Genomic DNA, 11879 nt, shown 5'->3' with positions numbered 1-11879 from the left:
GAAGTTGGGTCTGGAAATGATCAACAGTATATACACTTTTCGGTCTGGGTCTTATCAACCGCTCCTCCATTGATTACGGTATGGTGAAGGGAAGGGCTTGCAGTATTAGCTGACAAGTCAGAGGCAATGATGTAGCACGCAGTCAGTTACCTGCCCAGGGAAGGATGGGCGTCCTAGTGGCCCGAACAATAAATATCCTGTAAATGCGAATTCGCGGGGTATCCGAATTCTGGTGATCTGAAGTACCTAGGCACGTTCCGCCGTTGCCCTTGTTACCCCGTAGAGTCGTTATCGTTGTCGGGGATCCCTGCGCCCATGACATAACAGCGAGCTGCTCCAACACAGGCATATGACGCAGGCAGATGATGGGGATGAGGGATCATATTGTGCGGTTCTTTGGACCATACGTCTGTTGAGCTCCCCTGACCAAAGCCTTGCTCTCGTGAGTTACTAAATCCGCCAATCCCCGCCCCTGCGAGGTCTAATCGTAGGTAAGGTACTTGGCTTAAAGGCACCCGAGAGTTGGTGGCCATGGGAGCCACCTTTCTACCCTTGCGCTCTTGCCATGTTAGCCTTCGCTCTCCCACGCAGGGTTACTCTTTTCTTCTGCCCACCTCAGGCCCTAAGAATAGCCTGACTTGCTTGTGAGCGCCGGGGACAAACTTCCTGACGTACAACGACCCTCAAGTCAACTTGTCACTCCAGTTCCTAAAGCCTTCTGCATGACCATAGACGCCGTCACTTCCTATTCAAACCCGGATCGAGAATATTCGTGTCCAGCTGGCGATGTTCGGTCGCCCACCATCCTCGCTACCCTTCACGATATGATGTCATTCCCTTTCAGAACCTCTAGAGCATGCACGGTATCCATTTCCAACAAATTGACATGTTCTGCGGGTGCGCTTTTCGCAGTACCTAATATTACAAACGCGTGATTGTACAGTTCGATGGGCGGAAGAACAGGGGCCCCCTTCTCCCTGGTTCGTCTGGTGATATCTCCATTCTGAAGACAGACACACTGTCCACCGACGGTGTTGTATTTATGTGCTCCTCCTCTCTACCGCTTGACCCAGGCCGGCATCTTCCGAGCCTTGAGGTGACCGTGCTTCTTTCTTTCCACTGCTCTTGGATCGCGAGTGATACAGCCGGCTACGAACGATTTCACGGTTAGTGATTGTTAAAGGAAGACAAGAAAAAGGGGAACAAAAACCAGCTTCGGATTCTTGAACTCACCCTGCCTGAGAATCGGCTTGAGTGCCGGCTCGTGCGCCAGCATACCCTTGGCGATGGCCAAGGTGAGAGCCTCGGCCTGACCCGTAGTGCCACCCCCTTCAACAAGTGCCCAGACATTATATTTATCCATCCGCTGGGTACTGCGGAGCGCCCAAACAGCGCTCTCGCGGTCGTGGATACGACCAAAGGCCTCGCTGAGCGCCTTGCCGTTGACCTGCACCTCACCGGTGCCCTCGACCACCCAGGCCCGCGCCGTGGACGTCTTACGCCGCCCCACGCCCAATGCGCGCCCAAATCTGTCAATGGGAATGGCCTTGGGGACATTGGAGAAGGGATCAATGTCTCTCTTGAAATCGACGAGTGCGTCCTTCACCTCGGCCGGCATCAGCTTGGGGTCGATCTGATGCAGTCGTTTGACGATGGACAAGGCCTGGCTGTACTGCAACGCCTTGACAGGTTCTCCGCTATACACGCGGTAGCCTTCCAGCGTCTTCCAAAGCTGCCTCGGCACCTGGTCCGGTGACACTACCGGGAGGTTTTGATATCGGTGGAGGAGCGTGTTGAGCCGGACGATCGAGTCGATGAAATGGGGCTCGCGAGAGAAGTAGGATGGCGACACGGGCATGGGCCGAACGTGGGTAACGCCTTCAAAGGGCTTCTTCGGGGGAGCGGCAATAAGGGATCCAGTCGTGACATCCTCGGGTCCAGTTTCGGGCTGCGGTTGTTGTTTTCTTGCGCTTGTTGTCAAGCCCTTCGTGCTGGCTCTGCACGGCGCCCTAGGTAGCCATTGTGTCTGCTGCAGACCCGGCTTCGCCAGTTGGCGTAGACAGCCTAGTTTCTGAAGGCCGTGGCGTAGTGTTGACATGGTGCATCGACGCTCCGGCAACAGTTGTTGATGTCGTCTCAACTGGTCTGTCGTGAGTTTTCAATACGACACGAACCCAAAATCCTCAAATCCAGTTGTGGAGCTGGGCAAATAGAAATGAGCTACTACCTACGCCACCACAGCCACATGTTATCCTGGAGGGTCCGGTCCACCCCGAAAGCCCAATTGATCACGTAATTAGTCGACATCCATTGGTTGGCCAGAGTAGGAGACGGTGGGGCTAGAGCGGGACCCATAAATTTGGTTCCGCAGCCGGAAGCAAAGAAAAAAAAGTCACCCAAGTAAACATTCTAAAAAATTGAGGTGGAGGTGGAGGTGGAGGGGAGGGGGAGGGGAAATATAAACCTTTCTCGTTCATTCCCTTCCACACAATATCGAGCTTGCCTCTTACCCCTCTTCAACTCCTTTCTTCCATCCTCCCGACAGGTCGTAAACTTGGCCCAACATGACTTTCGGAAAGCTCTTCGCCAAACAGGTAACAATCCTTCCTCTATCATGGCTGCGAAGCCAGAAGCGTCGCGTCAATTCAGTAGACGTCAAATGGCTCACATTACTTCCACTCCCTTAGGGCAATCCCCGCACCACCGCGCTCCTCGTGGTTGCGAAGGCCAACGGCCTGGACGTCGAGTTCGTCGAGGCTGATACCAACAACCCGACCGCCGAGCACCTCAAAGCCAACCCGCTTGGAAAGGTCCCGGCTTTCATCGGCGAGGATGGATTCGCCCTTTCCGAGTGCATCGCTCTCGCCATCTACTGTACGTCTTCCGAATATCTCTGCACTTGGCGAACCAATCAGAGTTTTTGCCGTGTTACCTCACCGTTCCTGCTCTTCCTACATGATGAGATAGATTTTCAATTTTTACAGTTATCCCTGTCCGAACCAAACTGTGTGGATAGGATTCTACTTTCTGATATTCTTTTTGCTTTGCTCAATTTTCATCTTTCAATCAGTTTCTTGACATCTGAACTGACACCCTTCATTAGTCACTTCCCAGAACGAGAAGACCACCCTTCTCGGCAAGACGAAGCAGGAGTATGTGCTAGTCTGATTCCCTGATGAGTGCTAGAAGATGCCAAGCTAACCAACCCCGCCTTTCCCACAGTTATGCTTCTATCCTGAGATGGATGTCTTTCGTTAACTCCGAGGTCCTCCCGCCCCTCGCTGGCTGGTACCGTCCTCTCCTGGGTCTTGACCCATACAACAAGAAGAGTGTCGAGGAGTCTCTCAAGGTTGCCCTGAAGGCGATCTCTGTTGTCGAAGAGCACCTCCTCCGCAACACCTACCTCGTTGGCGAGCGTATCACCCTTGCCGACCTGTTTGCCGCTAGCATCCTCAGCCGCGGCTTCGAGTTCTACTTCGGCAAGGAGTGGCGTCAACAGAACCCCAACACCTACCGGTGGTTCAACACTATCGTCCACCAGGACATCTGGACTGCTGTCGTCGGCGAGCAGCAGTATCTTGACCAGCCCAAGCTGACCAACGTCGCACCCAAGAAGCCCGAGGCTCCCAAGGCTGAGGCGCCCAAGCCTGCCCCTGCTGCCCCTGCTGCTGATGCCGAGGCCGCCCCCAAGCCCAAGTACAAGCATCCGCTGGAGGACCTCCCCAGGCCTTCCGTTTCCCTCGATGAGTGGAAACGCCAGTACTCCAACCTCGACACTCCTACTGCCATGAAGTGGTTCTGGGAGAACATGAACTGGGAGGAGTACTCGATCTGGAAGATCAGGTACAAGTACAACGATGAGCTCACCATGACTTTCATGTCGAACAACCTCATCGGCGGCCTCAACGCTCGTCTTGAAGCTTCCCGCAAGTACGTGTTTGGCTGTGCCTCTGTTTATGGCGAGAACAACGACTCGATCATTGAGGGTGCTACCGTCCTCCGCGGTCAAGACTACATCCCTGTCTACGACGTTGCTCCCGATTACGAGAGCTACGAATTCACCAAGCTCGACCCCACAAAGCCCGAAGATAGGCAATATGTCGAAGACCAGTTCATTGCTGAGAAGCCGCTGGTTGTTAACGGCAAGGAGTATCCCCCTGCCGCTGGCAAGGTGATTAAGTAGAAAAAAAAAACATGGACGGGTGTGACGTGCAATGATGATGGATTACGGCAAAAAGTTTACGAGGTTACGAAAGGGCAACTCATACACGCACGGAAGTGGTTCTCATGACCCCCAAGTTTCCTGTAAACAAGGCCTTGATGCCAAAACCAAGATATAAATTCTTGCTATCCGTAAATACAAAGTCCATAACGAACGGTTGTGTCACGTTATCATGATATGAAGTGACCAAGGCTGAGCAAGCCATAGTTCAAAGTGTAGTGTACAGTGATCCGTGTAAACGGATGGGACGTGCTCCGTTACTACCCAGCCTTCCCAACGCACACTTCCTCTTATTACCGAGGATGGTTCCCATGTGGCCCATCACATCCGCCGATATCAAGTAGATTGTGAATCGAGGGTGTAATCATGTCGGAGTTGGAACGGATACATGCGCATGTACCGACTGATGTCGGCCTGGTAGCATAGCAAGTTGAGGTAGTCGTGTACTTGCGGGAGCACATGCAATGCCTCCTCTCCGCCGGAAAACTCGGGTATGCGCAAGAGGTTCCACGGTTCGGAGCGCGCCTTTTCAAGCGAATCGTCAACTAGGACGGTATTACTCCGGTCCCAGGCGCCACCCGTGGCAGCTTCCGGATGAGACGCTTGCACGGCCGGGTCGGCCCAGAGGCGCTCAAGGCGCTTGTAGCACTGGACGCGCTGACTGTAGTCCGCCGGGCAGAGGCCGAACTTGTCGCGGCCCCAGACGGCAACAAGGCGCTTGAGATGGGCCGAGTCAGCGCCACCAAGAAGCTGGGTGCACATGGTGATCACGTTTTGGGGCCGGGCAGATGACCAAACAGCGACTTTGAAGGTGTCGATTGCGTACATCATGAAATCCCGTGCAAACGGGCGTTCAATGAAATTCTGCGATCGACGACGATCCGGACGGAAGAGGAGTGTGCCGTTGAGGTCCATTACCACGAGGATAGCCCGCGGACGAGGTAGAAGTGAGGGCGGCAGGGCGGACTGTTCGAGGTAGGCGCGGGCAGGCTCTGGGACGCCACCCGATTTGTGTGATGGAGCCACGATTTCACTGCGCTCCGCCTGTGGTATTTGCCCCTGTTTCTTATGGCCTTTGCGCTTGGTGGGCTTGGTGAGCTTGGTGGCCTTTTTAGCGTCCATGCTTCCTCTTCTGTAAGCATGGTAAGTCGGCGGTCACGAGAGTAGCGGTTGGTTAAAGGGAATGCAGAAATGGAACCTAGGCCGGAGTGGGATCGTACATAGATGATGGTTCATTGGAAGGTGAAAACCAGTCCAGAACAGGTAAGGACGCTGGTATTGAAGTACCAGGGTAGAAGCTTGCCGTCGAAGATATTGTAGCCGAGAGGGAATCGCGGGTCTGATGAGGTTGAAATCCGGCGAGCTCGGCGGACGACTGGAGGGGGAAAGGTATATTGAATGGGAAAGGGTTGTTGCTGTTCATCTTGGCGGTTCTATATATGGTTCTGCTATCAAGAAGATTGGGATGGGACGTTGGCAAGCGGTTGGAGTTTGCGGATGTTTTTGCGGTTGAGTAAGAGGCGCTCCTTCCCCGTGTAACTGTGCGAGACAAGAGGCGAGAAACAGAAAGCACCTGCTTTACCCTCTGAGCAGTGTGTGCGGCTGGTGTTGAGGATTGAGAAAACAGAGCTCCGACTAGGACTCTGTTGAGGCGCGAGGCCATGAGTTTTCTCGCAAAGAAGAACCAAGGCGGAGATGCGACAAAAGTGGCCAGTATAAGCTCCTGGAAACTCAGGTCCTGGTATTGTAAACCGGTGACGGTTCTGGGACCCAGGCGTATCAGTCCCGTTTCTGCGTTTATATTTTATGGGCAAGATCTTGCAGGCGACGTCGGGCAACAGGCGACCTTACGGGGTTGGTGTACGAATATGTGCTGGTGTTTTATGTTAGGTAGGTACAACATGATAGGAGGTAATTATCACTTGGGAGTGCCCTGGATACCTACAGTTTGTCCCAGATAGGTACAGAGTTATCCCGCGCCGCTCTAGATAAGTACAGAGGTACTGTAGGAATAGTCATAATTGTCCAGTCATGTGGCCCGCTTTGTTGGGGGAGCGGGCCCTGGTCACTAAACTTGAAGACGTTCCGAGTTCTTTCTTTACCGGATATCCAACGCTGAATACCTAGGTACAAGTCGGTCATGCCTTTGCCAAATACATCCATTATACTCCGAAGAATTTTAAAATCCCGTCCTTACATCACTCTTACCTGCTGCCTCGCTTCGTCATTTCAACGAGTTCCCGAACATGTCCAAATTACAAAAGAGGAAATTGCCTTTGGCCGGACTTGAGCGCCGTGTTCGACCTCGACGCGAAGAGGTGCCGGACGAAGAGCTCGACGATAACCTCACCGACCATACCGATGAGCAGAGCGATATTAGCGAGCCAGACCTGTCGGATAATGATCTAGAGGGGGAGGGTGTCGATGATGACGAGGATGATGACGTTGAGGAGGATGCTTTAGAGGTAACGTTCTTCTGGGTTGGTGTACCTACCCATCTTCCCTAACCACTCTTTTAGTCCGACAGTCCTTCACCTGCACGAATCAAGACGAGTCTATCCTCCATCTCCTTCGGCGCCTTGGCCAAAGCTCAAGCGTCCATGCCACCACCCAGAAAGCGCCGGAGGGAAGCTGCTTCAGAGACAAGAGATGATGAGCGCGACGATCAATCCGACTCGGACGAGGCAACCAAAACTAGTGGACCGGCCAAGCGCTCTTCCAAGCACGCGCCTATGGAGGTGTCATCCAAACGTCCCGTCTCACGCAAGCGCGAGGTTATCGCTGTGCACAAATTGGAGGCCCGCGACCCGCGCTTCGACCCTCTCGTCGGCGGCGGTGGAGCGGGTTTTGACGAAGCCAAGGCGAGGAAGGCTTATGCTTTTCTGGACGAGTACCGCGATAGCGAGATGGCGGCGCTGCGAGCCGAGATCAAGAAAACCAAGAACCCAGCGGAAAAAGAGAAGATGCAACGACTGCTCATGTCAATGGAGAACCGGAAGAAGGCGGCGCATCGCAAGGACGAGCAACGCCGCATCTTGGAGGAGCACCGCCAGCAGGAGAAAGAGCTCGTCAAGCAGGGGAAGAAACCCTTCTATCTCAAGAAGTCGGAGCAAAAAAAGAGGCTGCTGGTGGAACAGTTCAAGGGGATGAAGAAGAAGCAGGTCGACCGCGTCATCGAGAGGAAGAGGAAGAAGGTCGTCGGGAAGGAGAAGAAAGAACTGGACCAGATACAGAGAAGACGTGGATGAGTTGGACTACTGGGCGCTGTGCGTGCATGTGTAAACCGCGCAAAAGGTCCTGGCTACACATAATCGAGCCTAAATGGGATGGGGCTGCTTCTATCTACAATGGTCTATTATACGGTAGCGAAAATAGTGGTGATACACGATGTTACATGATGATAATACAGCGTGGCAATGTGGCTGCCCCACGCGAGCCTCCTTGTTATGAAGGCCCCATGCTCTTCAGACTGTTCTCGAACATCTCGCGGCACCTGACACGACTTCCTAGTCTTGCACATAGCAGAAATGCACCGCTTAGCTTTCGATGCAAGCTGTACGTCTCCTCCGGTGGCGGCGCGAGCCTCTCGCGTAGCATCACTGGAATCAGCGACTTGACCCGCTCGGTTATGGTCTGGTCTTTGAAATCGTATACCTCCGGGGCGGACATCAGGAAAGGTTCCGCCAGGGTCATCACCGAGTCCACGTGTGCGTCGACCATGATCGCGCTCTCGTGTCCGGTGAGGTAACCCAAACTTTGAGAGAGCTCGCGGACGGCCTCCCGATCTGATCGCGAGGCCGCAGTTAGGAGTTGGACATATTGGGCGATGAAGTTTTCCGGATACTCGCGAGACGCGCCGAAGTCCAGAAGCTCGAGTTTGTTCGTGTGCTCATTATAGAGGAAGTTGGTCCAGTTGGGATCGGTCTGCATGAACCGGAACTCGGTGATCTCGCGGAGGCATAGGCGCAGGATCTGGGTGCCGATCCAATCCCTTTGCTCTTGCGTGAAAGATTCTACGCGAGTCACACCGACGCCGTCCATGAAATCCATGGTGAGAACCTGCTTGCCACACGCTTGCGGGTAAATCCCAGGCACAACGAATGTGCCTTCCTCATCAGCAAGAAGCTGGCGGTAGCGTTCGAGGCAGCTTGCTTCCCTCTCGTAGTCGCATTCCCAACCCAACTCGAGCCGTGCATTGTCGATTGTTTTGTTCAGGTAAAGACCCTTTGGAAGCAGCTTGGTGGCCGTAAGCAGAATGGAAAGGTTATCCAGATCGGAGTTGATGGAATCCGCCACCCCTGGGAACTGGATCTTGACAGCGACCCTTTTGGCGCCTTCTTTGAGCACCGCCCGGTGAACCTGGCCAATGGATGCTGCAGCGATGGGCTTGTCTTCGAATTCGTCAAACAAGTCGCGCCATTGAGGCCCAAGGTTGGCCACCAGTACTTTGTCTCGCTGCCAAGAAGGCATGTAGTCTGCCCGGTCTTGCACTCGTTGCATCACCTCCTGGATCGGTCCCGGAAGCATCTTGGAGTCTTGAAAGCTTAACATCTGGCCCATCTTCAGTGCAGCCCCTCGCATCTGCGATAGCTTGGAAACCAGCCGTTCCATGTTCCCCGCGCTGAGCATCACAGATCCTTGACCCTGCCCGCCGAGCGCCCTTCCAACGCTCTCGCTGATCGCACCTCCCATCATACCAGCCACAAGTCCCCCATAGTTCCAGAGACGGCCAATGCGGGAAGCCGGGACCTTGGATTCCCTCAGCACATAAGCTGGTTTTGGTCTCGCAGGCGGCGTGGTAAGCGTAGCTCGGGGAGAAGCAGTCGCCCCTCGGCCTTCATTAGTGTCCGTCGAAGCCCCAGCCGATGCCGTAATACCGGCAGTAGCGACACTGCGTACCGGTTCCTGGTTGTCTCTCGGCACATTTTGTGAGAGCGCAGATGATGCTGTTGCCATAGGGCCTGATGGCTGGGTATTAGGATGCGAGACAAACTCGTGCAGGCCGACAGGCTTGGTCTTTTCTCGCTTCCTTAGATTTCCGAGCAGGTTGGCACCTCGTTTGGTGTGGAAGATGCCAACGTCCACCCCTGGAGGCACAGAATCCATATCTTCTGGCGAGCTCGCCTGGGAAGCCGCCCCATGCTCGGACTTGAGGCCCAGGGAAGATACTTCGGACCATTGGGGCCCTGACGGGGTTGTCTCTCTTAGCCCCGACAAGATGGAGCCCGCATCCGGCTGATTCTGAGATTCATGTTGTGAGTTGAGTGCTTGGGCCGATGAAGAGGTAGGGACGTGTGTCACGGGTGATTGCGTTGCCGCTGGCTGTTTTGCTACGACCCTGGTGACGGCGGGACCCGCGGTGTTCGAGTCTCGGGCAGAGGGGAAGGAAGAAGGTGATATGTTGCTTTGGCCGGTTCTGAAGCTCGCGGCAAAACTGGACGTCTTGCTGAGACTATTGAGCTGGCGGCTGCGCAACGCGATATGCTTGGCAGCAACGGACCGGGATGCGCTCACGACCGCCGCCAAGTCAATGGCGAAGTCGGCAAACCTCATTGGAAGAAGCAGACTGCTCTCAACTTTTTGACATCTCGATTGCTGTCTTGTTTGACTTTTTGCGAGACGTACGAAGTAGAACCGGTAGCTCGTTAGTGCATGGCGCAGGAGCTATGACATATATTAAATTAAAAGGGAATTTGCGGTTATCAAAAATGCATTTATCCACAGCACGCTACACTAGGTAGACAAATGTCTGTGCAACAAGCAGCGTTTCGAGCAGAGGCATCATACGTGGGCACTAAAGAAAAGCGCAACATGCACAGAATGACGCTCTGAATTCCTCATGGGTATCGTGAATTTAGGTAGGTAGCGCAAACAAAAAAATCAATCGGCCAAATCGCTCTTCCTGGTAACACTCTTGAGAAGCGACCCTCTTGCCCTTAGGGGCGTCCTCTTCACTGCAGACTCCGACAAACTCCCTTGCCGCGGACTTCCAATCTTTCCCCATAATCTCTGTGCAGCAGGTGTTAGACCTCCCATGACCCTCGGGCTGGAAGGGAACTTGGGAACTGGCGTCCTGTCCGTCTTCCCTGTCAGCCCATTCTTCACCGACTCTCGTTTCATCCGGGCAGCGCGCTCGACAAGTCGATGGTGCAGACTTTCCCTTTTCCGTTGGTCCTGGAGCTTGAAAGGATTCGGCGTTGAGTCACCTGGGCCAAGATCGATAACCGGGGAAGAGGCTGGGGGACCTTCTTCGTCCTCTTCGTCATCAACAAAGGCATAGCCGTTCACTCGCGGTGTCTCGCTGCCCCCGGCGGCATTAGAACTTCGATCGTCCGTCCGTGGCCTTCCGCTGATGGCATCTCTGACAGCGGAAAGCGTCGGTGACGGCGGCCTGTTGACAATTTGTGGTTCTGGCATTCTCGTGTTCTGGTAATTGATGGACTTCGGCTCCATCCTCGATTGCGCTTGTGCCACCTGCGCCGGGCTCCCTGACTCATCCTCGACCCCCCCGGGCCCAAACATCAAACTGTTGATCGGGTTCGCGTCCCATGTGTCAGGTCTTGCCGGCCTTTCACTCACATCCTTGATAGCCAGCCTGTCCATTTTGTTGAAGCCGTCGTCGACGAGACGCCCCCGTGCCGCAAGACTCGCTTCGACCTCCGCCTGCTTAATCATCTGCTTCGACGGGAGTTTGTTGCCTCTCCAGATCCAGGCATACTTCTCAGCTTTCTTCTGATTTTGTTTGTCCATGAGCTTATAAAAGCTTTCATTGTCCTCACTGGTATATTTGGCTTGGAAGTTGGCAAGGCTCATATTCGTATCTACTGCGACCTTGGGTTCGTCCGCTCTCGATGATTGGACTGTCATAGGCGTATCGGCTCCACGAGCGGAAGGTGTCTGTCGGCCGTCATCAAAGCTAACACTTGGTGTGCTAAGGCGCCGACCAGGTACGAGCACGCGCTGCAACCTCTGGCCAGCGCTCGCGATCCATGCCGAGTCTTTTGATTCCAGCGCATCAAGGTACTCTTGTTTCGTCTCGTGTTCCAACAGTCCAGGGAAAAAGTCTCGGGCGATTATCTTTGATAAGGCGTCTGTGTACACATCTTCGTCTATAACCGTCTTGGGGCGCTTTATTTTCTTTGGGGGTGGTGGTGTTGGTATCAAATCGGTTGTGGTTCGTTTCCGCACCAGTGACGTGGATTGTGATGGCGCTGGTTCTCGATCCATCGTGCCAATTCCCGGTGCACTCAAAACGAGCCTAGATATGCTGTGAAGTCACCAGGAACGAAGGACTGCGAGGACCTGGATACGGAAGAACTGCGTTGGAGCTTCGTACACTCGCAGGAAGATCTGGAAAAAAAAAAACCCGTGGTTTGCCTGGGTTGGTGTTGGTTTGCTGGTATTTGCTCCAAGATCTGGGTGGCGTTTCAACAACTTATCAAGGTAAGCAGGTACCTATGCAATGTGGGGGGTCCTTTGATAAACCTAAACCGTTGTTCTTATCGGTGGCCAAACCGCCCCCGCTGTCGGAGTTATCTCGACCGGCGCCGAGGGGATTTACTATGACATTCTGCTCCCTTCCTTGCATTTTCCGTACTCTTTAGCAATACCCTAGCTCTTGAGCGCAATCCACGATACGGTTTTCTTTCTTCTTTTC

The 11879-nt window shown here is 54.0% G+C and overlaps 5 protein-coding genes across 6 annotated transcripts; 2 read left to right on the top strand and 3 right to left on the bottom strand.

The window, feature by feature from the left end:
- Nucleotides 1-376: 376 nt before the first annotated feature.
- On the bottom strand, nt 377-2168 carry ACRALDRAFT_1093138 (mitochondrial 37S ribosomal protein uS9m). Its single transcript, XM_071019663.1, has 2 exons — nt 1234-2168; nt 377-1149 (listed from the first exon to the last, which is right to left on the bottom strand). Exons 1-2 carry the CDS (start codon nt 2096-2098, stop codon nt 1058-1060), a joined length of 957 nt encoding a protein of 318 aa, XP_070872897.1. The 5' UTR covers nt 2099-2168; the 3' UTR covers nt 377-1057.
- Nucleotides 2169-2564: 396 nt separating this feature from the next.
- Nucleotides 2565-4183, top strand: ACRALDRAFT_2028417 (uncharacterized protein; the record flags this gene model as incomplete). The annotated part of the gene is made up of 4 exons (XM_071020528.1): nt 2565-2594; nt 2688-2874; nt 3104-3152; nt 3223-4183. The coding sequence occupies 4 exons, from the start codon at nt 2565-2567 to the stop codon at nt 4181-4183; spliced, it is 1227 nt and encodes a 408-aa protein (XP_070872896.1).
- A 375-nt stretch (nt 4184-4558) lies between these two features.
- ACRALDRAFT_1069820 (uncharacterized protein) lies at nt 4559-5645 on the bottom strand (the record flags this gene model as incomplete). The annotated part of the gene is made up of 2 exons (XM_071017706.1): nt 4559-5354; nt 5443-5645. 2 exons carry the CDS (start codon nt 5643-5645, stop codon nt 4559-4561), a joined length of 999 nt encoding a protein of 332 aa, XP_070872895.1.
- Nucleotides 5646-6468: 823 nt separating this feature from the next.
- On the top strand, nt 6469-7470 carry ACRALDRAFT_2108039 (uncharacterized protein; the record flags this gene model as incomplete). The annotated part of the gene is made up of 2 exons (XM_071023360.1): nt 6469-6687; nt 6742-7470. The coding sequence occupies 2 exons, from the start codon at nt 6469-6471 to the stop codon at nt 7468-7470; spliced, it is 948 nt and encodes a 315-aa protein (XP_070872894.1).
- Nucleotides 7471-7539: 69 nt separating this feature from the next.
- ACRALDRAFT_209354 (uncharacterized protein) lies at nt 7540-11810 on the bottom strand (the record flags this gene model as incomplete). Of its 2 annotated transcripts, XM_071022629.1 has the most annotated exons (12): nt 7540-7560; nt 7617-7705; nt 7741-9863; nt 9950-9971; nt 10018-10058; nt 10096-10229; nt 10262-11069; nt 11107-11119; nt 11167-11257; nt 11322-11480; nt 11516-11637; nt 11714-11810. In XM_071022629.1, 12 exons carry the CDS (start codon nt 11808-11810, stop codon nt 7540-7542), a joined length of 3720 nt encoding a protein of 1239 aa, XP_070872892.1. The 2 variants fall into 2 exon arrangements, with proteins under 2 accessions (XP_070872892.1, XP_070872893.1); XM_071022630.1 differs by lacking the exons at nt 7540-7560; nt 9950-9971; nt 10018-10058; ... (5 more) ...; nt 11516-11637; nt 11714-11810 and having other exon boundaries at nt 7667-9775.
- Between the last annotated feature and the right edge of the window lie 69 nt (nt 11811-11879).

Source organism: Sodiomyces alcalophilus (assembly GCF_042370955.1).
Source record: "Sodiomyces alcalophilus JCM 7366 unplaced genomic scaffold ACRALscaffold_6, whole genome shotgun sequence".
Taxonomy (NCBI): Eukaryota; Fungi; Ascomycota; class Sordariomycetes; order Glomerellales; family Plectosphaerellaceae; genus Sodiomyces; species Sodiomyces alcalophilus.
Note: the sequence above shows the minus strand (reverse complement) of the source record. Positions and strands in the feature narration are given on the sequence as shown.

Bases quoted from the DNA above. Each gene is read 5' to 3' on its own strand.
- ACRALDRAFT_1093138 (XM_071019663.1), bottom strand. From the start codon at position 2,098: ATGTCAACACTACGCCACGGCCTTCAGAAACTAGGCTGTCTACGCCAA. The intron at 1,150-1,233 runs GTGAGTTCAAGA...AATCGTTCGTAG, and splicing joins CAAGCCGATTCTCAGGCAGG to CCGGCTGTATCACTCGCGAT.